The sequence below is a fragment of the Raphanus sativus genome, chromosome 4 (genome assembly GCF_000801105.2).
Source record: "Raphanus sativus cultivar WK10039 chromosome 4, ASM80110v3, whole genome shotgun sequence".
NCBI lineage: Eukaryota > Viridiplantae > Streptophyta > Magnoliopsida > Brassicales > Brassicaceae > Raphanus > Raphanus sativus.
The window spans coordinates 27699451-27724578 of record NC_079514.1 but is presented as its reverse complement, the minus strand read 5'-3'; the positions used below and the strand labels follow the sequence as shown (position 1 = coordinate 27724578).

Sequence of the window (25128 nt, the reverse complement as noted above, 5' to 3'; positions counted from 1 at the left end):
CTCCAGGTGATCCGAACCTGCAAGTGTCCTCGCAATACTTCCTATAACGTGGGCTTTTGAGTAGATATTCAGCCGCAATTTTTGTGGGTAGCAACCATAAGCAAACAGCAACGGAGGAAATCTCGGCGATGAGTCAGATAGCCCTTCAATTTCTGAACCTGAGTCGGGACCCGCAACGCCGACTTCCTTCGAAGATCCCGCGGCGTCGGCGGTAGAATCGGAAACTAAAATGGAAATGGAAACTATCAGTGGATGGAAGTTAATTAAAGTTATGCGTAGACATGCAAGGAAGAATGGAACAAAATGGCTGTAGTTCGGTTAGCGAAGGAAATAGAGAACCTGGATACCAAGGACACTTTACGCGCGCGGACTGTGCGGCGACAGGGTCGCCGGATGCACTACTCCGACTGACTTTTGTTACTTTCTTTCCCGACTTCCCTACCATTTTCAGAGAGGGCTTCACGGAGGGGAGAGGAGTTCCGATGGAGAGAGAGATTTGAGAGTGGTGGAGAGAGAGAGCGAGTTATTATTTTAATTAATGTAACCGGTGGTAACTGGTAAACGGTAAGGCGATGAAGTTATTGGGTCGCGAAAGTTTCGAAACCGGAACCGTTCTCACGTGCGAAAGAAGGGTGGCAGAATCGTTATTTTAAAACATAACAAGGGTGTCTTACGTAATTGCCGGCAGAGTTTTAGTGGGTCAAAAAAACACGCGACCCACTTCTCATATAAAAACTATATGCGACCCAAAGCCCAATATAAAAACTTGTCTGCGACCCATTTTTACAATAAACTCAGGTTATATAACAGTAATTTTCTATTTCTAAAATCCTAATCAAAAATGTAAAGGAGTATTTAATATTATTTTTTATTTTTTATTGTAAATAAAAAGGATATTTATAAATAAATTTTCCCTTTTTTAAAAAAATCTAGCAAAATAAAATTTTAAAAACTTATTTAATAAAACATTAGATTAGAGAAAATGTATAATGTTATCATTTACTTGATTGACATTATTCGACCTTCAATTTTTCTTATTTTTCAATCAATTTTTTATTTTGGGTTGGGTTCAATTCAAAAATTTAGGTATAATATTTTTTTCTAATACAAGTAGAAAGTTGATAACAATTCATCTTTGTACTATTATTATAAAATACAAATTTTGACTTGAACTTATGTATGAAAATTACTTTTAGTTATAAAAAAATAAATCGTACACAATATATGCAAATAAATCATAAAACTATAATAAATGATTATTATTTTATGTTTTCTGTTAAATTAAAACATCAAACAAAACCGTTGCAACGCAACAGGCTCATATCTAGTTAGTAATAATCTTGTATAGTTAGAGATAAATAAGGTAAGACCAAAAATTAATTAACTAATGAATATGTCCTAACAACCTTGTATAAGTAGATTTTTTTAGAATACTTTCCTTTTAAAAGTATAGAAGTATAGATGCATTAATTTAAAATAGAACATTAATGTTTCATCTATACTATTAAAACACAAGGCCCTTTTTTGAGGTGCCCTTGGTTTTTGAAAGTATTTACAGGAAAATGCCACTGCATTATGTTTTAATCTAAGCTTTTTATTTAAGTGATTTGTTTTTTTTTTCTTTTTTAATCGTTGCTTAACAACTGAATCATCAGCGGGATTTTTCGTTTTAATCGTTGCTTAACAAATGATCGCAAATCGTTTATATCCATAGCATATTCCTAACTATTAGCCATTTTTATATATATTCGATTTACTTATTACGAACCATAACTAATTTCGACGTATATTCCAAATGCATTTTGATACACTATATAATATTAAACAATTCGAAAACACCAATAGCAAATTTTATTTTAACTTAAATTGTGTAAATATTCCTAAATATCAGCATTTTATATATATGCTATCTATTAATCTTCCCATCATGTACGACTATATAAATATCACTCTCCATCACACCTTACCTAACCATTCAAAATATCAAAGCTTTTAATCCTCATATTCTCAAATGGATTCGATAATCAAATTGAGCACTTTAAGTGAGATCAAGCCTTACAAATCTGGCTGGAGAGTTACTGTTAAAGTGATTCATAAATGAGTTTTATTCAGTCATCAGTTTGGTGCATGTCTTGAGATGGTGTTAGCCGATAAAAATATAAGTTCAAACCTACTCTTTCACTTTACTTTAATACTTTTTATATATGATCTAAGCCCGCAAATGTTGTCATTTTTAGGGTGTCAAAATACATGCAATTTGCAAACAGAAGCTAATGCAACGATTTGAGAACCAATGTGGTGTCGATGAATGGAAAATTATTACCAATTTTGCATTAAGTGCTGTATCCGGCATTAATCGACCCTCCAACCATGTTTACAAAATTGAGTTCATGATTCAAACCTCAATAACGGACTGTAACTTCACATGCGACGACAACATGTTCCTTGATCTCCATGATTTTTCCACCATTATAGATGGTTCGCGTGATAATCGTTTTCTTATTGGTATTGTGATTTTCTTACGATTTTTCTCATTATATTATATATGTTCATAACTAATTTAACTAACATTTTTCATAACAGATGTGATTGGAGTGATTTTAGACTTTGGAGCTAACGAAATTGTTCAAGGGGCAAGGAAAGAAGCTATCAAATTGGAGTTTACTTTGGGAGATATCAAGTATGTTTATTATATATAGTTTTAAACATATCGCAATAATATATCTCATAACTGTTTTTTTTTTCTCTCAGCAACCATCGTCTACAATGCTGCATTTCGGGTAGATTGGCTGAGGTTTTGATTCAAGATGTCAAACCAAAAAATGGAGATATTTGTTTAATCCGATTTGCTAAAGTATTCAAATATGATGGTATTTTATACAATGAACATGATAAGGATTCTACTCATTTGGTTGTCTACATATTGATACATATATTTTGTTTTGTTTTTTTCAGATTATTGGCGAGTCTCCAACACATTTAATTCTACTTTGGTGTTTATAAACCCTGCTATCAAAGACGCCCAAGCACTTAAACAAAAGCAAGTATCTCATATACAAATATAAAGTATTCTAACAAACTGCAGTATGTGATTTATCCTAATATTTGTTTGTAGGTTTCATGGTGATGTAACGTCCTTGATAAGAACCACAATACCAGTGACAAGTTACAGATCAATGAAAAGCGCCTGAAATGGTCCCAATTTCCTTTCTTAACCATTCAAGAGATGAAACGATCTGAAAAGGTTTGTTTCTATTGTGAAAATAACGATAATTCTTTGCCATACTCATTTTTATACTGCTTTGTTTTGTTTATTGGATGGAAATTGCAGACTAATTTGTTCAGTTTATGCTATTGATACCTCGGATGGATGGTGGTATTGTGCTTGTGTTGTCTGCGAGAGTAATGTTATCAACCACGTATTGTATTTGGTGAATCGGATGTGCCAAATTGGTGGTGTAAAATTTGTCAGCATAATGTTACCAAGGTTTCACCAATGTAATAAATTTAAGTTTAAAATAAGATGACAAGATGCGTGACCTTTTTTTTATTCTAACGATGTATATTTGTGCTCTACTTTGTATTCAGGTACAAATTTGATTTGCTTGTGCAAGATCGGACCGGTGAAACAAAATTTACTCTACCTGACTCTGTTGCAACATATATTGTGAAAAAATCTGCATCAAAAGTTGTGAATGTTTTGATTGACCAGGTGATATATTATTTATTCATAATAATAACTAATATTATTATTTAGTTATTACTACCTAAACGATAATTATTGTAATTATATGTACAGGTTGAAGATCAAGATATGTTGCCATCTGAGATTGTGGAGATTGTTGGGAAATCTTATGGATTTGGAATTTCAGTAGACAAAAACAACAACTCAGATGTATTGTCCACATTCAATGCAATGAAAGTTTGGAGTCTCAATGATGCTATATGGAAAAGAACCAAGTCCCTACACCAGAACTCAGTTTATTCCAGGAAGAAGCAATGCACAGATTTGGAAAGGATCGATAAAAGTGGCTGATATGATTCTGGATTCATGTTTTTTTATTTATCTTTGTATTCTATGTTTTATATTTGGTATTTTCTTGCTTTTTATTCGTTTTCTTTTTTCTATATTTGTGTTTTGGGTTTTCTTGATTCTGGATTCATGTTTCGTTTCGATTTGTCTTTATTCAATTAATAAAATTGGTTTTTAAAATTTGTGTATAAAATAAATAAGTTTATATTATTAAAAGTGAATGCATAACAATCAACAATCATCATGTATTCTCCATTTTTTCCTAACTATCCAGAATCAGTTCCATTCCTATCAGTTTCTAATAGTATTGAGAAATCGTTGTATACCTTTGTATGGTTTAATATTATGTAACTCATGTTCCCCCTATATATTAATTTTTTTCCATGCATCCTGAGTTCCTCGCTGTAAAAAAATTAACATAACAATGTCTAATTAGAAGCAGATTGCCTAACACACACGTATGGATAACAACTATTATCCATTGTTACTTTTTATTGAGCTTCATATCTTTTTCATGTAAGATGCTATTTTCTCTTTTAAGTGCATTTTAACTATTTTTTTAACAGAATATTCGAACCCTTGCATATATTCAGATAGGTAGGATTTTGACATATTAAACACGATAATATTTTTATTATCTTATCCCGACCAAATCGGAGTATAAATCAATATTGTTTAAATTAAAACAAAAGAATATAATTTAAACTAACCAACTGTGTCGAATATGCCAAAACCACTATATTTCTGTTTAAAATACTTAAACTAACTTGATACTCAAGAGATTGATTCATCACAATATATTCTCTAACTATTTCAAATTTGATCTTGCTATTATATCGGCCTTCACCCATATTATATACACGTACATTCTTCTCCTCACGTTATTCACATACTTTTTCTCCAAACAATTGTTTACATATCTTCCAAAAAGAAGTGTGTTTACCTTGATGAGGTCAAGCCGTGGAAATGAACTTGGTTGATAAATGTGAAAGTCCTGCATACATGGAAACCATCATTTACCGGGTTTGGGGAAAGTATGGAAATCATCTTTGCTGATAAAAAGGTATATGTCATTCATCATCCTTAATGAGTTCTTTTCTCTTAGACGTACTGTAACATTAATCATAGATTACTGGTTTAAATATACATGAATCTGGTTTGTCGTGTTATTTTCTCTATTCTGTGAGATGTCGTTTGAAATAATATTTAAACATTAAAGTAATTTTCATTATTATCATGCAGGGCTTTAAATTACAAGCTACATGCAAGAATAATTATATGAAATCATTGGGGGAGGAATGCATTGTGGGTGAATGGAAGACTGTTGAGAACTTCCAAGTCAGTCCGGCTGGAAAAACTTTCAGACCAACAAACAACATCCACAAGAACACTTTCATCAAGCAAACAATTATCAAGACATCTGATGTGGAAAACGATGACATGTTCCTTGCATTAGCATCATTTGATTATGTTCTCGCGGGTAAACTGGATTCTGATTTTTTGATAGGTAATATTATAAAGATACTTTCATCCAACTTTTATGCTTATTATTGTCATTTACATTATTTGAATTTGTATTGTATTTGTTCTAGATATTCTTGGTCAGGCCATAGATGTCTCAGAGCTTCAAACTCTCAATTGTGGTGGAAAGGAGAGGAAAAAAATTGATTTCAACTTGAGAGACATTAAGTATAGATGTTATTATTCATATATTTTTCATATATGAATTGACTTACGAATTTGTAACCTCCTTTTTTGTAGTGATCAACTAATTGCATGTTGTTTGTGGGGTAAGTTTGCTGAAGTTATGGATTCTCATAGAGAAGAGGCACAATTTGGAGTTGTTGTGTGTTCCGATTTGCAAAACTCGGCTCATTTAGAGGTGAAATAATTGATACTTTATATAGAATGATTTATATTCAATCATTAATACTTTTTATTAAATATTTTTATAGGAAAAATCCAAGTGTCTAATGCTTTTGATCCATCGCAATTGATTTTTGATCCCAATATCAAAGAAGTCGAGGAGCTTAAAGAAATGTATACTTTTCTACTTCTTACCTATACAATTTTTGGATAAGTATATATATGTCAATATTACGAGATCATTATTGTTCGGATGATATATAGGTTCAAAATTAATGGTGATATTTGAGTATGATTGAGATATCTGAAGAAGGAAAACAGCTTGCACTTCCTAACGTTAAAAAAATGGACACTTGGAATCAGACAGAGGATATAACCGTCTCTGAGCTTTTGTCTTCCACCCAGGTTTACATTAAACACTCTTTTAGCTCAATTATAATATTATTCCAATTTTCAAATTATCGTGATGCTGGATAATGCGATTCTGAATTTTGTTTTTGTTTATGTGTATTTTTTTGAAGATTGGAAAATGCAAGGTTGTGGCTACAATCTATGCCATAGATACCAACTATGCATGGTATTATTTTGGGTGTGAATTGTGTCAAACAAGGACTTATAAAGTTCTAGATCAACCAATCAGCAATTCACCTGAATTCTGGTGTGAAAAGTGCAACCAGAATGTGATAAATGTTGGACCAAAGTATTGTTTTCTGTCCCAAGTTCATATATAATATTTCATAGTAATTGATATAAATATTCATGTGGAGTTCTATTTTTAGGTTTAAGCTGCATTTGAAGGTTAAAGATGATACAGTTGAAACAAAATTGATTCTTCTTGATTGGATTGCTACCCCACTGTTAGGAGTTAAAGCTGATAAAATTTTGGATGGTTCATTGGAAGAGGTATTTAGTTTGTGTTTTTCTTTTAAGATTTATAAATTTATTCCTTTGTTTTGTTTATAAGCTAGAGGATCCTGAGATGTTCCTTCCATGTATCATCGACGTTGTTGGGAAGACATTTAAGTTTGGTGTTGATGAGGTAAAAGATAACATCAGTAAGGGATATGAAATTTATAAGGTTCTAAAAGTGTGGTCAGTTTAAAACACATTAATGGTTGATTCCGAGTCAGATGCTATTACAGAGACCAGGGCATCAACACATTCTGTTTCTGAGGTAATTTTAATCAGATTCTATTTGTTCCGTGTGTAATTATTTTTTAATAAATACGAGTAGCTATTAAAATCTACTTATATATTTTGTTTAGCTATAAATGCTGATTTGGTCTATTATACACGGATCCCTATTAACTTACAGTGACGAGAGTTCTGCCTTGGTGAAGACTCCTTCTAAGCGATCACAATATGAGTTAGGAGACCTGACAGACACCAACTCAACATCAAAGAAGCGGCCTACAAAAAGTATCAAAGTAGAAAAGATGAGCAATGAAGAACTGAGCTTAAAGAAGAGTGACTACCGCAACAAATGATGAGCTGGATTGTCTTGATGTTATTGGGTTTATTTTATTATTTCACTTTTATAATAAGTGTTTACGAAACACAACTGTTTTTCCTTTGGATTTATTTATCATGTTTTTAATTTTTTTACTTTTATTTTTTTATTTTCTAATAATAAAAGAATTGAATATCTCTATGTTAAATCCACTCCTTGAACTTTTCATCATCTTGGATACTTTCATGAAAACTGACATTTGGGAATATCAAGAGACATGCAATAAAAGTTTCACTTTTTACCTTGGCAATGACAAGACTTAACCATGATCCAATTTTTTCGATCTGTTGTGGACAAGGACATGTCACACTACCTATGTTAAGAGAGAGCCCTTTGGTCATAAAAAAACTGCTTTATGGAAAAGATGCGAAAAGTCGGTACTACCAGAACAACTTGAGATCATTGAACATGCTGTTTTCTTTCACTTCTCTTGGTGGTAAAGTTGATCGCTCTATTCCTAATGGTGTTGGTCCGAAAACTTTTACACTGCAAGGGGAAAACTACCATTTAATGGGCAGTATGAAACCAGATTCCGGTGACTCCGCAAAGTTTTCTCAGCTTTATATTGTTGACATTGAATCCGAAGTTGATGATAGAGACGCTGTTCTGAGGTATTGGCCCATCAATAATATAAAGAATTTTTGTTTGGCAGTGGCGTGTTGTTTATCATTATTTGTTTCACTTTCTTTCAGCAAATACAAGACAAAGGCAGATAAAGCTAAGAAGCTTGAGTTGAGAAAGCAGATTATTGAGGATATAATAAAAGTGCTTGAAGATGTTAATCTGTATGTTAAGCAGTTTCGGCAGGCACGGGAAAGATTGAGCATGTAGGCTAACGAGAAGTTCCATATGAGGATTGTGAGTACTCGCGAGAAAGATGGAAGGACTTATGATACTCCAACTACGTCTGAGGTGGCAGCATTAATTCCTGGAGACTTTAATTTGGAGATGGACAGGCGTGATATTGATTTACAGGAAAAACAAACCGGCAGTTTAAAAAGAATTAGTGAGATACATCCTTCTTATCTTGCACTTCAATATCCCCTTATTTTCTCATATGGTGAAGATGGATTCAGACTCGGTATTAAAAAAAGGGATTCTCCTGCTGCTGACAGATTGAAGAGAAAGGATATAAGTATGAGGCAATGGTTTGCTTTCCGTCTTTTTGAAAGAGATGGCGAGTGCCAGACTCAGCAGTTTCTGGTTGATGCATTCACAACTATCGAAACTAACCGTATCTGTTTATTGAAGCAGAATCAGAAAAGTTTGAGGTCAGACAGTTACGACTCGATCAAACAGTCTGAGAACGATGGGAAAATTGATATGAATGATAAGGGTTCAAGATTTATTTTGCCAGCATCTTTCACTGGTTCACCGAGATACATGAAGAATAACTATCTAGACGCAATGGCTATTTGTAAACATTATGGTTTCCCTTCGTTGTTTATCACGTTTACATGCAATCCAAAATGGCCGGAGATTACAAGATATCTATCCCAGCGGAATTTGAATGCAGAAGATAGGCCTGAAATCGTCTCAAGAGTTTTCAAGATGAAGTTGGAATCACTTATGACAGTTTTAACAGATGGCGAGCTCTTAGGCAAAACTCTGGCATGTAAGTATTGCTATTACTGTCGATTGATCTATTCACATAAGTGTATTTTCGACTGTCAGTATTATAATTACCTAATTTTAAAATTTTGTGCAGCGATGTATACAGTTGAGTTTCAGAAACGTGGGTTGCCGCACGCTCACATATTGTTATTCATGCATCCTAGTTCTAAGATTCTCACAACCGACCACATTGACCAGATCATTTCAGCTGAGATTCCAGAAAGAGATGAAGACCCTGAACTCTATGAAGTGGTTAAAGACATGATGATTCATGGTCCTTGTGGTGTTGTCAACTCTAAATCACCGTGTATGGAGAACAGAAGATGTTCCAAACAATTTCCGAAGGCTTTTTCGTCCAACACTACTGTTAATAAAGCGGGCTTTCCAATCTACCGGAGACGTGATGATGGTCATTTTGTTGAGAAAAAAAGGTTTCAAGTGCGACAATAGATATGTTATACCATATAACAGAACTCTTTCGCTTATGTTCAGAGCTCATATTAATGTTGAGTGGTGCAATCAGTCGAGATCTATCAAATACTTATTCAAGTATATCAACAAGGGACAGGATCGGATTACTGTTACTGTTGCACCGCCGAAAGAAGTAGGATCATATGATCACAGTGAGTTGAACCAAAATGGAGATCAAGAACAAAAAAATGAAATTAAAGATTTTTTCGATGGCAGGTACATATTTTAAGTTTCATTTGCTTTTAATATTAACGTTTTGACACTTACACGTATTTTATTTTTCAGATATGTATCTGCTTGTGAATCTGCATGGAGAACTCTAAAGTTTCCTATTCACTACAGATCGGTGCCTGTTGAGAAAATACAGTTTCATTTGCCAGGAAAGCAGAATATAATGTTTAAGGACGACGACACATTTGAGGAAGTAACAAGTCGGGTGCTGATTCAGATCCCTATATCATGGCATGGTTTGAGTTGAACAAGGTTAGTGAGGTTGCTAGAAAGCTGACTCTAGCTGAAATTCCTACAAGGTTTATTTGGAACAAAAAGGAAAGAAAATTACAAGAAAGAAAAAGGGGTTTCTGCCTTGGGAGGATTAACTATGCACCCAAGAAGTTTGAGGAAGCATATTATCTGCGTGAATTGCTGAATATTGTCCGTGGACCAACCAGTTTTGAAGATATAAGGACTTTCAATAATGTGCTATATCCTTCGTTCAAGGAATGCTGTTTTGCTCGGGGTTTATTAGAAGATGACCAAGAATGCATTGATGATATAGTCAGGTCAAGCTTCACGAGTTCTGCAGCCTGTCTACGACATTTATTTGCTGTTATGCTCATGTCGATGACCTTATCAATGCCAGAAAAAGTTTGGGAAAATACATGGGAGTTTCTTTCAGAAGACATTGAGTATAGGCTGAGAAAACGGTTGAACAGACAAGGTTATTTATCTTATCTTTTGCTTTATTTATCAATCGAGATTACGCTTTGATTATTTACATATGCTTCCTTTTTAACATGTCATTTTTCTACAGAACTATGTTTAAGTGATGCTGACAAAAAAAGAAGGAGCCATATTGGAGATTGAATTTTTTTTGAAGATTAATGCAACTTCTCTATCAAATTGGGATAAGATACCAAAGCCCTTCTGCGATGCTCTTGATTTACAAAACGTTTTGATCACGAATGAGCTGAGTTACAACCGTGATAAGTTAAGAGAAGAGCATGATAGGGACGTTTTGAAAATGACTGATGAGCAAAATAAGATCTACAAGGAGATTATTGATGCTGTTACAGAAAAAAAAAGGCGGACTTTTCTTTGTTTATGGATTTGGTGGTACTGGGAAGACGTTTTTGTGGAGATTATTATCTGCTCCTATTAGATCCAGAGGTGAGATTGCGTTGAATGTTGCATCAAGTGGTATTGCTTCCCTTCTGTTACAAGGAGGAAGGACTGCACATTCTAGATTCGGTATACCAATCAATCCAGATGAGTACTCTTTTTGTAATTTGCCACCAGGGACATATGCTGCTAATTTGGTTAAAGAAGCCTCTATGATTATTTGGGATGAAGCACCGATGATGAGCAACCTGTTTTGAGTCACTCGATAGGAGCTTAGCAAACATTATGAGGATTAAAGAAAAGAAGCCATTTGCTGGGAAAGTTGTTGTATTAGGTGGAGATTTTAGGCAAGTTCTGCCTGTTATAAATGGTGGCTCGAGGCCGGAAATTGTGTTGAATTCCCTAAATTACTCTTACTTTTGGAAACATTGCAAAGTGCTCAGATTAACAAAGAACATGAGTTGCTGTCGACTAATATGACTCCGGAAGAGTTGAAGGAACTTGAATCATTTTCAAAGTGGATATTGGATGTTGGAGATGGAGTTGCTGGTGAGTCTAATGAAGGTGATGCACTTAAAACTTGACGATCTGGATTGCTGGTGAGTATAATATATTTCAAACTAAAATTGTTGAGTTCGTTTGATTTAAAAATTTTAAGTTGCAAAATAGAAATAAGAAGCTATTAATGAAATTAGTGGTATAGTTCAAAAAATAAATAACATGAAGGGTCCAAATGTTTACAATAATCATGTTACATATCTTAAAAGAATCATATTAATAACAATTATGAAAACATAAAAAGGCTTAGCCAAATATTTAATGTCGTGCTTGTAAAATGAATTAGAAATAGAGTTTTCTGGAATATAATGCTTAACGTATGATGAAATAAATAAAAGGTTTATTTTTTTTTTAAATTAAGTAACGGCATGAAACAACAAAAAAAATCCAAACTTTATTAAGATCTCTCGACTTTGAAATTTTAAAAAATCTTTGGTTAGTTACATGTAAAGGGAAAAAAAATTTAAATAATTTAGTGTTGCATTAAAAAGAAATTAGAAAAATACAGAATTTAATAAAAATCATAGCCTAAAAATATTCTAGTGACAGAAAATTGTAAATACTGTTAAAACAGAAGGACACGTCAAAAAGGTCTTTTGTTTTTAATAGTATTGATGCCAAAACATATATGATGTTGGGTTCATGATTTTATGATCCATTATATAATAGCAATTCACTATATAACATTCAGTACTTTTATATTTGCTTAAAATTAATTTTGTATAACATTAGGAATATTTTATTACATAGTTAAACGAAAATCATAAATAAAAATTTGAAAATATATTAATGTAATTGATAAACACAATTTTGCCATAATTACCACCATAAGTGGCGACATTTAGTATTTGATTTGGTAGTTTCAAATAATTACCATAATAATATTATTATTAGAATTAAAGAGAGAGATGATAGGGAAATATATATATTTTGTTGGAAAAAGAGGATTTTGTGGAAATTTTTATTTAATAAAAAACATAGGTTTTAAATAAGAAAATGGCATTGTATTGTAAATATTTCAGAATTCTGAGGTGACCTCTAAAAAAGTGAATTAATTGGCAATATGGGTCACTTTCAAGTTATCAATTGGGGATTTGGATCTGTTATAGTTTTTATTTGTAAAATGGGTCGCATCACTATTTGACCCTATACAAGTCATGTAGAAAATACTTAACGCACCTTACCCAAATAACACATTCACATAATTGCCATTGTTTTCTTTGAGTTGTTTTCACACGTGAGAAACTATGACTTTTGACTAACATGAAGTCTTCTTCCCCATTATTATTTCTTTCTCTCTTCTCGAATTTTCTCGTTTATTGAGTTCACCATGTTTAATAAAGCTATCTTTTTCGAATTAATTGGCAATATGAGTCAGTTTCAAGTTATCAATTAGGAATTTAGGTATGTTATAGTTTTTATTTGTAAAATGGGTCGCGTCACTATTTGACCCTATACAAGTCATGCAGAAAATACTGAACGCACCTTACCCAAATAACAAATTCACATAATTGTCATTGTTTCCTTTGAGTTGTTTTCAAACAGTGAGAAACTATGACTTTTGACTAACATAAAATCTTCTTCCCCATTATTATTTCTTTCTCTCTTCTCTAATTTTCGTGTTTATTGAGTTCACCATGTTTAATAAAGCTATCTTTTTCGAATTAATTGGCAATATGAATCACTTTCAAGTTATCAATTGGGGATTTAGGTCTGTTATAATTTTTATTTGTAAAATGGGTCGCGTCACTATTTGACCCTATACAAGTTATGCAGAAAATACTGAACACACCTTATCCAAATAACATATTCACATAATTGCCATTGTTTCCTTTGAGTTGTTTTCGCACAGTGAGAAACTATGACTTTTGACTAACATAAAATCTTCTTCCCCATTATTATTTCTTTCTCTCTTCTCCAATTTTCTCGTTTATTGAGTTCACCATGTTTAATTTTTTTTTCCATCTAGAAATTTATATTAAAAAGGGCTGAAGCCCAAAAGTCTTACAAAGCCCATACATATTGGACACCCAACAAATCAAACCGGCCCAACGGCCCACAAATCAGAAAACCCTAGCGCCTAAAGAAGCTCTGCCGCCTCCGCGCTCCATCTCCGTACGATCTGGTCGGAGCACGAACCAAGGAGACTCAAATCGAGGAGAAGACTGCTCAGTGAGTGCGACACACAACACAACCGCCTCAACTTGTCCATCTCCGCCACCGCACCGCCGGAACAACATCAAACTGAAAACGCGTTTCATCGGATCTCGGCAACAGACGAGCCTCCGACTAAACCAACCCCGTTCGACACCCCTTTGTCTTCACGCCGAGAGATTCCATCGATCTATCGAGATCTCCTCGGCCTTTGAACCACTTCAAACCCTAGACAAGTGAATCGCGAACCGGAGCATAAAGACCCCAAACCCTAACTCCACCAACGCTTCATTCAAAGGGATAATTCCCCATCGCCACCTCAAACCGACATCGAGACACCACCCACAAAACAACCGGAGCAAAACGAGCCTCCGCCTTTCAAGATAACTAAAGCCGCCCGTTCACATGAGTAAAGAGCCATGGCGGTTACAAAAGCCGACCGTTCACCTGAGAAAGAAGCCACGGTAGTAAAGTGCTCAGGTACTCTTAATGAGGCAAAAAGTGATCTAGCATACTCTCACGTGATCTGGCGTACTCTTATGTGTTTTGATACTCTTCCTTTCAATGGTTAATGTCTAAATTATCCTTTGTGTCTAAACCAATCAAAATCATTCTCTCTCTTACTCTATCTTCTTCTTTTCTCTCTCCACTGTAAATCTCAAACCCAGATTTAATTATTCTATTCAATTTGGCATTCATCTTCTCCACTAATTCATTCTTGAAGAGGTTTAATTTCAAATTCTTATTCACAATTAATTGATTAAGAACAATGAGTCTCGATCTATTTGAATATTCAAAATACTGATATAATTATAAATATGAGTCTGTTTTTGTATGACAAAAAATATAAAAAAATGTATCAAATTATTATTTTGATAAAAAATTAGAGAACGTAGTAAAACTTGGTATACCTATAACTGTACAACTTGGTAAAATCATAATGTACAACTAAGTAAAATTGTGTAACTAGGTAAAATGATACTAACTAAATTGTATAACTTAATATAACTATAATGGTAAAACTATATAACTTGGTAACATTTTATGGTTAAACCGTGCAAGTTCATCTAACTTGTTGTTAATCATTTTGATTTTTACATGAGACGACGAGTTCTTTCACAAACATACACTTTGATTATTAAAAGTACTATTATAAAGCCGGAGATGGTCATGAATGAAATCCAAACGAAGGTAAAGGTAGTTTGTATGCTAGTGGACAAAATATGCAGAAAAATGACCATAAATCCATATACAAATAGGTAAAATTTGAGTTATATGGTAATAAAATCTTTGATACCATTGAAAAAACATAACAACATCTTAAGGTGACTGAGCCAGTGGAAGATGTTGTTATTCGAGATAGAGATAATATAGGTATTGATTTGGATAACGTGGAGAGCATGTAAAAGATTTAGTTGATTGAGCATCACATCATAACTGTTTTGAAATTACTATTTTGAACTGTGAGCTCCGAATATTAAGAACTCTAATTTGTTTCGATTAAAAAAGTGCATACTTGTTCTCGTAAATATTTAAATTTGGGAACCTAGAAGAAAATACACACCACGATTAGTTGTATCTATTATTCAAAATGATTGTTCAATACGATAAAAAAAACTAAATAAAACTTAGTAAAACTGATAAAATATAAAAATTTGAAGACACAATTTTTAATTTGTTTGGTTGCTTATAAGTATTATGATTATTATTTGTTAGTATTTTATGATTTAAATTTACAATAATTATAGTTAATTTTTTTATCACATAGTTGTGTACTACATAATAGAGGAAATACATTGTTCGTTTATGCTTTTTATCTTAGTGTTGTCCTTGTGACATCAAAAATTTTATATATGCAACAAAATTAATTATGTCACAACATGATTTGATGGAATTTGATTGTAGGAAACTAAATAAAAGTGGTATAACTATAATATAAATCTTTTGAGTACAGTAAAACTAAAAAAATGCAAAAAATAGAAAAGTAAAACTTTGAAGCTTTTTGTAAAACTACAAACTTGGTAAAACGTCGACCCAAAAATGCTGTAAAAAAATTTCCCGCTCAAATTTCAGAATTTTCCCTTCAAAAAATTTCTTTTTTCCAGACCCCAAAAACGAAGTTGGCAACTATAATTGCTTTAATTTTTAGGGTTTTCTCATTTCTATCATCTTTTCAATCCTCTCACCTCATTTTCTCTCATCTCATTTCTTCTTTTCATCTTTCTTCACATAATCTGCAATTTTTAGATTTTTTCCAGAAAATAGTGATTAATCAAGAGACAAAACTCTGAAGCTACAGCGGCGGGTGTATCATCCAGAAGTTCTCCAAATCTGATTCAAACCCTTATTTGCAATACTATTGATGTCTCCTCGTGGTTTCTCAAATGACCATGTGGATTAATGATCCAATAATGGAAGACAAATATTGATAGTTGTATGTTGTCTTATTGTTACTGTCATGGTATTTCTGAGATTTTGGTTGTACAATTAATCATAAATTCTATCAAATTAGTTCAGTGATGAGTTTTTTAAGTTTTGAAATTTGACAAATGAAAAATGAAAATTCTGACAAAGTTTACCGAAATGTACAAACAGAAATAATATTAAGTTATACAAAGTTTGACGTACGAAAATGAAAATTTTTGAAATTTTTTACCTAATTACACAAACATGAAAAAAAAGTAATACTAAATTTTACGAAGTTTGACAAACAAAAATGATGTACTTAACCAAAATTATTTTAAGTTACACCAAATTTTACAAACATAAATAACAAACCAAGTAACATAAACACAAACAATAAAGTTAGTGTGTTAAAAGAAGAAATTTTACTTCTTAAGACAACTATGAAAAATGGATATTGAATCCAACTATGGAAATTTTTAAATATAACAACATTATAATTAAGTTTCTTTAAGTTTTACAAAGTTTCAAATATTTATAGCATCTAAATTGTTACGTTTTTCTTAGTTTCAAATTTTTAGACAATCTATATTACTTAGTTTCACTTAGTTTCACTTACTTATACATAGTAATAAATCTTAATAAATTAAAGTTATACAAAGTTCCAAATTCAAGAGATGCGACTGTTGCAGTGAGAAGGCGTGTGAGAGAAGTCGTGCTTCCTCAGGGAGTCAATCAAATTACCCTTAAATGGACATGCCACTGCTTGAATCATTAATTACATGATTTTTCTCAAACTAAATATTATCATTTTCATTTATTACTAGGGGTTGGCCCGCCCTACGGGCGGGTGAGTTTACATTAAAATTATTTTATATAAAAGATATATTAATTTATAAATGTTTGAAATTTTATTTTATATTGAAAATAATAAATGTAATTTTTTTAATTATAAATTATATTGTAAATTTTATTAAATATTGTTGGTTCAAGTTGAAAAGATCATTAACTCTTTTTGAATAGGAATCATACACGCGGGGTATGTGTGTTAATTATGTAATCAAATGCTTGGTGTGTATTTGATGTTGATATTAGAAGTGAGTACTTGACTCGGATTTTGTGGTGCTGAAATGGCAGTTATCTTTGATGTTTACCCTTTTTTTTTAGCAAAGCTTTGATGTTTACTTTAAAAATAGGGAAATTAGGTCCAATATACAAAAAAAAAACACAAACTCACAAACAATTATTTATATGATGGTTTTGATTTATTTTATGAAGAAGTGACGAGCTCGTAACTTTTTGGTGAAATTCATTTCAAACAATTATTTGTTTGTAAGACAATTATTTATTATTTTCAAATTTCGGGTGGTCTGATTTTTTTTTTTCTGAAAGAAAAGGGGTTAGTAAATATAAAGTCCTTTCTCTAGGTTTGGATTTTGGTATTCTGGATATAGAAAACTAAAAAACTTACGAAATTTGTACTCTGTTTGATAACCTTTTGGATTCGTTTAGGCAGATGGTTTGAGTTTTATTATATATGTTTTGTCCAAATTCAGTAATTGCTGATATCATCGTTGCTTGTTATTTTTAATAATTTATTAGTTGCTATAGCTTTACAACTTTTTCAAAGCTCAAGATATACTTATAAGTCATGTACATCTTAAATGATATGATCAGTTCCAAGCAACAATGTTATGTAAGTCATGTATACTTTATTTTGAGCTTGAAATCCTTTGATTGCTTTAATGTCTCTTTAAGTAGTTTATGAAAACATGATCATGTTCTTAAGCCTATTATCCAACAGAATCATTGAATTCATGAGATCCTCTGTTTCACCAGAACGTTGTCTTTTGACCTTAGCAAACTTGCACTGGCTTATCTTCAACATATCAAGACATGTCTTCTTTCTATAAAAGTCTATGGGGAAAAGAAATCACCATTTTGTTTATCTTTTCTCTATTGTAGGCGTTTAAGAACGCAGTAAGAAAAGATACATATGTGATATGACTGCACCATTTATTCATGCAATTTCAAGAAAAACTCAAGATTGCTAAAAAAGCAGTGGCTTACAATGAAGACGATGGTGACAGAGGTTGGGATGGAAGAGGCAACAGTGGTATGACTTCTCATAAACTAAATTACAGTACCAGAAATAATAACTGAAGGCAATGTCCTGTTATAGATTACTATTGTATATACATACAGCGGTCACAAACCAATAGTAAAAATATTTGTGGTGGTTCTTGTGAAAAGCAAGGAAAAATAGTGATCTTTGTATCGAGGAGATGACTCAAGAATATACTACACTGCATATTATAAACTCCTGACTGATTAGCCTTAAATTTAGGATGTTAAGTAACAGAGAAGCTTTCCGTTTCTAGTCACTTTCAGAGTTCAACAGTTTCAAATGTAACCACTGACCTCTTTGAATGCATATTAGAGTTTTAAGTTCAGTCTGTCAAGGATTTAACTTATCATACTCTGTATCATGACCTAAGACTCCTGAGTGTGTGTGATACATAATAGAGGTTGTATATAACTGAGTAATTCAGTTGACGGAAGAACATACTTTGAATGTGCAATATGAGTCAGAGAAGCTCATAAGAACATACAGTTTTGAGAAAAGAAATGGCGAGTGTTCATGAAGATATGATATAACATGTACCATGCATTTTAAGCCTCCTTGCAAGGCCTCAGGACAAAGTCTAAAATAGCATCAAATGTCTCTTCCCCGGATTCATGTTGCCAATCTCGGCTTTTTTCCGAGAGGATCAAACAGCAAACTGCAAAATGAAAAAAAAAATCTTTCTGTAAGTGAATACAGAACATCAAGTTCAAAACTTTTAGCATACAAACAAATCCAGTTTCTTTTTTCAATCAATCGAATCTTAAAATATTGTGTACACGCAAATGGTGAGAGCTGGTGTCATAGTCTACACAATTTGGGAATATAATATACATCAGCTTGTCTATGAGGTTGGGACAGCTTTGCTACGTTATTTTTGATGAAAGAGTAATGCAACATGCTAATCTAATACCTTTATTCATCATAAGAACCAGGGCCTCTGATCCATATGCTTAAGAATTTGGAAAAAGTACATTAAACTTTCATCAACACTTATGATCTCACAGCACTGTCGAAGTCACCACAGTAGTTAGGAGCAGAGAATATAATAGCAAGCTGTCGATCAGGAAAAGATCATAGCCATCCTCTACAATCTGCGTGAGAAAAGAACAAAAGTTTAATATTATAAATTCTGCAACTAAATATTATAAACATCTGAAGCTTACATCGGACTGGTTTAAGAGTATATCTAGTATTCTTATTGAGCACCTCCGCTGTGTTTGAGCAACGGCCTGCTCTCAGGTTGCCGAGAAGAACATAGGAAGACGCCATTTTCGAAGGGCTCGCGGCTGGTTTGCAGATAAGCAAGAATTATCGACTGTGTAAATCCCATTGCCCCCAAAACCCTAGAATTGAAGATCGAATTGAATAGTATTGAAACAAACGTTACAGAACTCAGTGGAGAGGAAGAGGAAGAGGAAGAGGAAGGAGACGACTACGTCGATAACGTGAAAACTGAAGACCAACCCTAAACATTATCGGGCTTTGGAATTAAAAGTTTGGCCCAAAATAATCAGAAAGCCCACATCTCCTCACATTTTAATCAGAGGAAAAACAAAATTACAGAAGCTGCGAGAGTGAAAATCGAAAACAAAAAAGGGTGTCTCATTGCATGACACGTGTGCGATTTGGAAGTAGGAGTGCTGAGGTGGAGGCCTGTGGAGAGTTTCTGTTCAACTTTATTAATATAGATCTCCAATACTGCTGGTTGCTGTCGTTAAATATATACATTACGTTTTGGATACTAATCATTTCTTGCAAAATACAACAATAGACTATATAAATTTCGTTAAGTTTTACATAGTTTTAAATATTTATACAATCTTAATTATTACGTTTTTCTTAGTTTCATAAATTTAAACAATCTAAATCACTTAATTTTACTTACTTATACATAGTTATATATCTTAATAAGTTAAATCCAAGAGATGCGACAGTCGAGGAGTCTATCAAATCACCTATAAATGGACACGTTTCTGCTTAAATTTGGGTGAGTGGTTCATTAAATTTCAAGGGTTTATCACTTATACAAGTAACAAATAATTTACGAGATTTCTCTCACACAATAACCATTTTATTTTATCAAAGTTAGACGAACTTGGCTTCTCTCCCTCCTTCAATGATTCATAAGATTCTCTACAACGTAGCAACGACCAGTATCCAAGACTTTGGTTGTGCACGGATTGTTTTTTTCGGGTTAAACAAAATTGGAAGATATGATTACTTCTACAGATCGGCAAGTTTCATTTACATGAATGACTGGCTAGACAAGGTCAATGATGTTCGAATGTTCAGAATTAGTTGCTACCGTGTGGGTAATCCAGAGGCCATATACTTGAGAGGTATGTATGAGTTCTTCATCCTCCATTTAGTTGGTAAGAAAAAAATATATCTTGCTGCTGAGAGAGGATGCTTGTTGGCTCTATTTGTATATGGTATGATGAACTTAGCCTTTAGTGTTGATGATGGAGGATTGGTTCACAACTACCATGCTTTTACTCGTCAACATGTTGATCAGATGTTTCAAATCATCAATAGTTGGGAACTCACAGGCCATTGAGATTATGAAAAACCTGCCATGTTTCTATCTATGGCTGAAATGATAGATCCTAATGTGACATATGATTGCTGGTGCTCCAGAATCATAAAATTAGTGTTTGTAGTCTCCCTAAATGGATCAAAATCACGGTGGAAATGCGATCTTTGTTTCTGGAATTGTGCAGCTTGTGATATACACTTGACTGCTCGTGCATTGCCAATTGAAAATTAATTTTATCTACTTTTAATAAATTTCTGTAAATAACTCTTCACATTTTGTAATTTTTCTAGTTATATCTATAAACTAATGTTTTTAAAAAAAAATCAATAAATATATCAATAACATCAACTGTGTCCAAAAATTAATATAATAAAACATTACAATCTAAAAGTATGCATTAGTTCAATTTAAATAACTTGTATTAGATACAATGTATATTCATACAATAATATAAGTAGGAATTAATTTCTGTACAGTTACACCAAGTTTACAATTACACTAGGTTTTACAAAGTTTTCGGAAGTTATGGAAAAAGAGATCCGAATTTTGTGGATCGGGTCTGGATAGTCCGCGAAATAGTCCTGGTTGGATTGTAATTATGCAAGTTTCTGTTGGTTTCATGGTCTTTTAATAATTTTTCTGATTTAAATAAAGATATATTTAATTTCAAATCCGGTCAGTTTCGGGCAGGAGTATCTCAGCTCTTTTTTTTCGGGCAGGAGTACCTGAACGTTTGATTCAAGCCACGGCGGTTACCAGAACCGAACGTCCGCCTCGAGAAAAGCGCAAGCCGGAAACACTAGATCTACTAAAAAACCTTAGACTAAGAAACAAAAGAACGGAAAACGGAGAGGAAACCGGGCCACCTGAGTTCACCATGTTTAATAAAGCTATCTTTTTCTGGGCATCGTTTAATAAAACTAGCTTATATTAATTCTGGACAAATCTAAAGTTTCGTGCTTTAGATTACGAAGTTTTATCTAATTTTATAATCTTTGAACTTGAGAAGTATGGAAGACCTTACGGGAAATGAAGCCTACGAGTACGAGCTTTTTTGGGTCAAAACGAGTAAGAGCTCCTAAGATTTGCGAAGGCTTCCGTGCTTGTATGCCTATGAAAATGGCACTTTTATGTTCTTCTATTAATTAATTCCCAGAAACTAATAGTTTCTTTTCCTCTTTGTGGCAGAGGCTACGATGGATTCAATTGACTGGAGTTTGCCGGAGCTGATGTAGCATTGAAGCTTGACTAAACTGGATCTTGAAGGAGTCCCGGAACGGAGCTTAATCCGGATCGGAGCTTGACGGAGCACTTGCCCTAACGACAGTGACAATGACCGGAGTTTGTGTTAAATAATTCACAACCTCCGTTGAGCCTTGTCCGCGAAATTCCAGTCGTCGTCTTGTTCTCCACGCCCGTGCACCGGAAAATCAAAGTCACCGTCGTCTACAAGCTCGGATATGTTGTCCAAGTTTCTTGTTATTGCTATTTAGGTCCATCATCTTTTGATTATCTACAAGTTGCCCTGCAATTTCAAAATCAAAATGTTAATGTAAAAAAAAAACTAAAAACACTATTTTTTTGTCAGAACTAAAATATATAAATTAATAGTGTTGGGTTTTGATAGAAGTGTCAAAATGGGTAAACCAACCCAAACCAACCCATACCCAAATGGATTGAGCAGTTTATGGATCATGAGTCAAACCAACCCATTAACTAAATGGATTGGGCTTAACCATAACCCATATAAACTAATGAGTTAGTGGTTTTAATGGGTTGACCCACTAATAATGCTATTAATAAACATAATTTTTTTAAAAATATCATATCACAATAAAATTATTATTGACAAATTACTAACATTTAATAACAAAAAATGCTAATCAGAAAATAACAAATTATATAATTTAACTCATCAAAATATTTAACACAACATATTTAATACAATAATTCACACTCCAAAATTCAAAAATTCAAAACGCAAGTCTTCAACATAATCCAAAACACTTATTAATTGTACTGCAAGTTTTGAAATAAACACAAGCATATGACCACCTCGTTGAAATAAGCAAAAACGAACTGTCCTTAGCAAAGTTGATACGCATGCTATATTGTGATCCACTGGCTCAGTTGGTTTGTCTGTATTCACAAAGACTGGTTGCTGTAAAGAAGTCAAATACAAAAAAGAGGTAAAATCTTTATTAATTACAAAAAAAACTAGTTGCTAAAGTCAAATCTGTATTCATAATTTCTAGTAGAATGTCACGCTCTATGAGTATAGACAAGCTCTAACTAGCAAAAGATATCTTACTATAGGAAAGGAACATCACATAATCAACAGACCAGCATCAAATATGAAATCATCTTTGTCTTTCTCTTATCTAACGAGAGAACCACAACCAAGAATCTGCCTCTCACACTCATCAACAAAAACACTAAGCTAAAGGAACTAAGAAATGCAAGAGACTTACTCGGGTGTGATCACATTTTCCACATCAGTTGGCCTTGATCTGATAACAACAGTCTCACCTTCTCCATTATCATCTACAATTTCACAAGACAAGTGTTACACTTTAATACACACATGATCAGTATATAAGACAAAAGAAAGCATACCTTCATCATCAAGCATATAACCATATATCCAAGAACGAGTACACAGCAGAGCTTGGACATTACTTGGCAACAGTCGACTCCGATATTTGTCTATCACACGAGACCCAATACTGAATGAAGATTCAGATGCCACAGTAGTGATGGGGATACTAAGGATGTCCATTGCCATGTAAGTAAGAGCACCAAAGCGATTTCTGTTTTCTTTCCAATAGTCCAGAACATTCAGATCAGGATGATTCCTCATATCTAGCTTTGGATCTTCAAGATACATATCTAAGGCCGACTTTCCTTCTTCCATATAGTCTGGTACGTCATCAAGATCAAACAAATCCTGCACCATTTGAAGTTTAAGAGGTTACTACATAACCAACAAGTAAAATTTAAATCAAAGACTAAATTAAGAACTTACATCTTGTACGTCTAAGAACCCTCTTCCACGTTTTGAAACATGGGAAGCAACTTTAGAAGAACTCACAACAGGAGTCAGCGGAAACTTTTTCCTATATTCTTCGAAAAGATCATAAAGCTTCTCCTTGAGGTGTTTTATTTTTTCTCCAGAAGTGAATGGATCAAGTTCATCGTAGCATCGCTTCAAAAGCCTGAATTTTACCCTAGGATCCAACACAGCACCCATAGCAAGAATGACACTATATTGCTCCCAATACTTATCAAACTTTTTTCTCATCTTAGAGATCATGTCTCGAATGACACTATCATCATTGTCCCTATTCACTTCCAACAGACACTGAATCTTCCATATATGTCCAAAATATAAGTTGGATGTTGAATAGCTTGTCCCGGACATCAAAGTAGTAATACAATAAAAAGGCATCAAGATCTCATGGATAATCTTTGCCCTCTTCCACTCTTGACTAGAAGGACAGTGCTTGTAGGTTTTGTCAACCACTTTAAACCTATTTAAAGCACGCTCGTACTTCAAGGCTTTCTCAAGCATCAAGTATGTCGAGTTCCATCTATGTTGAACATCCAATGACAAAACCACTTCATCATCACCTTCTATACAATCAGCGAGTGCTATTCTCCTAGAAATCGAAGCCTTAAAATACTTCACCGTCTCTCTGATCTTGGACAATGCACCACCAATAACACTTAAACCATCTTGTACTATAAGGTTTAAGATGTGTGCGCAGCAACGAACATGAAAAAACTCCCCTTTACACAACAGATTATCATCTAAATTCAGCCTAACCTTTAGAATTTCTTCCAAACAGTCATTAGATGTAGCATTATCCAGAGTTAAAGTGAACACCTTCTTCTCAATTCCCCACTCCTTTAAACAGTCATGAAGTTTACTAGCTAAAGCATCACCGGTGTGTGGAGGAAGCAGATTACAAAATGACAAAATCTTGCTGTGCAAACCCACTTCTGATCAACATAATGTGCCGTCAAAACGATATACCCATCTCCGAAGACTGAAGCCGTCCAACAATCTGAAGTTAAACACACCCTACTAGGAATATTTGCTAACTCAAACTTCAACTTCTGTTTTTCCTTCTCCCAAGTTTTAACTACATCAGCTGCAGCAGTGTTTCTAGTATAACACTTATAATCTGGATTCAAATAACTGAGAAAACCTCTAAGTTCTTCATACCGTTTTGATTTTTTATTAAGATTTAGTAATTTACAGAAAATTTCTTTTTTCTAATATCTATATCTATTTTAAAATGGGTTTTATGTATACATATAAAGAATGTACTTAATTTTTTGGTATATATATTTATTAAAATAAGTTTTCTATTGTTTTTATTTGATTATCTAGGGTATACAGTAAATATAAATGCATTTTAAATTTAAATAAAAATAACATTAGTCTATTTAAAGGGATTAAAAATAATAAAGATAAATTTCACTATGAACGAAAAAAATAAAATATGAAA

At 33.1% G+C, this 25128-nt stretch overlaps 2 protein-coding genes and 2 long non-coding RNA genes across 4 annotated transcripts; 3 read left to right on the top strand and 1 right to left on the bottom strand.

The window, feature by feature from the left end:
- Positions 1–6244: 6244 nt before the first annotated feature.
- On the top strand, positions 6245–7386 carry LOC108828992 (uncharacterized). Its single transcript, XM_018602638.1, has 6 exons — positions 6245–6304; positions 6421–6476; positions 6679–6802; positions 6864–6938; positions 7030–7073; positions 7215–7386. Exons 1-6 carry the CDS (start codon positions 6245–6247, stop codon positions 7384–7386), a joined length of 531 nt encoding a protein of 176 aa, XP_018458140.1.
- Positions 7387–8258: 872 nt separating this feature from the next.
- Positions 8259–11092, top strand: LOC108828991 (uncharacterized). Its single transcript, XM_057008167.1, has 6 exons — positions 8259–9024; positions 9118–9454; positions 9516–9710; positions 9780–9918; positions 9978–10434; positions 10800–11092. Exons 1-6 carry the CDS (start codon positions 8259–8261, stop codon positions 11090–11092), a joined length of 2187 nt encoding a protein of 728 aa, XP_056864147.1.
- Positions 11093–18466: 7374 nt separating this feature from the next.
- LOC108828997 (uncharacterized) lies at positions 18467–19644 on the bottom strand. Its single transcript, XR_001945897.2, has 3 exons — positions 19242–19644; positions 18989–19169; positions 18467–18733 (listed from the first exon to the last, which is right to left on the bottom strand). It is a non-coding gene; the product is annotated as an uncharacterized LOC108828997 (long non-coding RNA).
- Positions 19645–21466: 1822 nt separating this feature from the next.
- LOC130510980 (uncharacterized) lies at positions 21467–22192 on the top strand. Its single transcript, XR_008944758.1, has 2 exons — positions 21467–21682; positions 21803–22192. It is a non-coding gene; the product is annotated as an uncharacterized LOC130510980 (long non-coding RNA).
- Positions 22193–25128: the final 2936 nt, after the last annotated feature.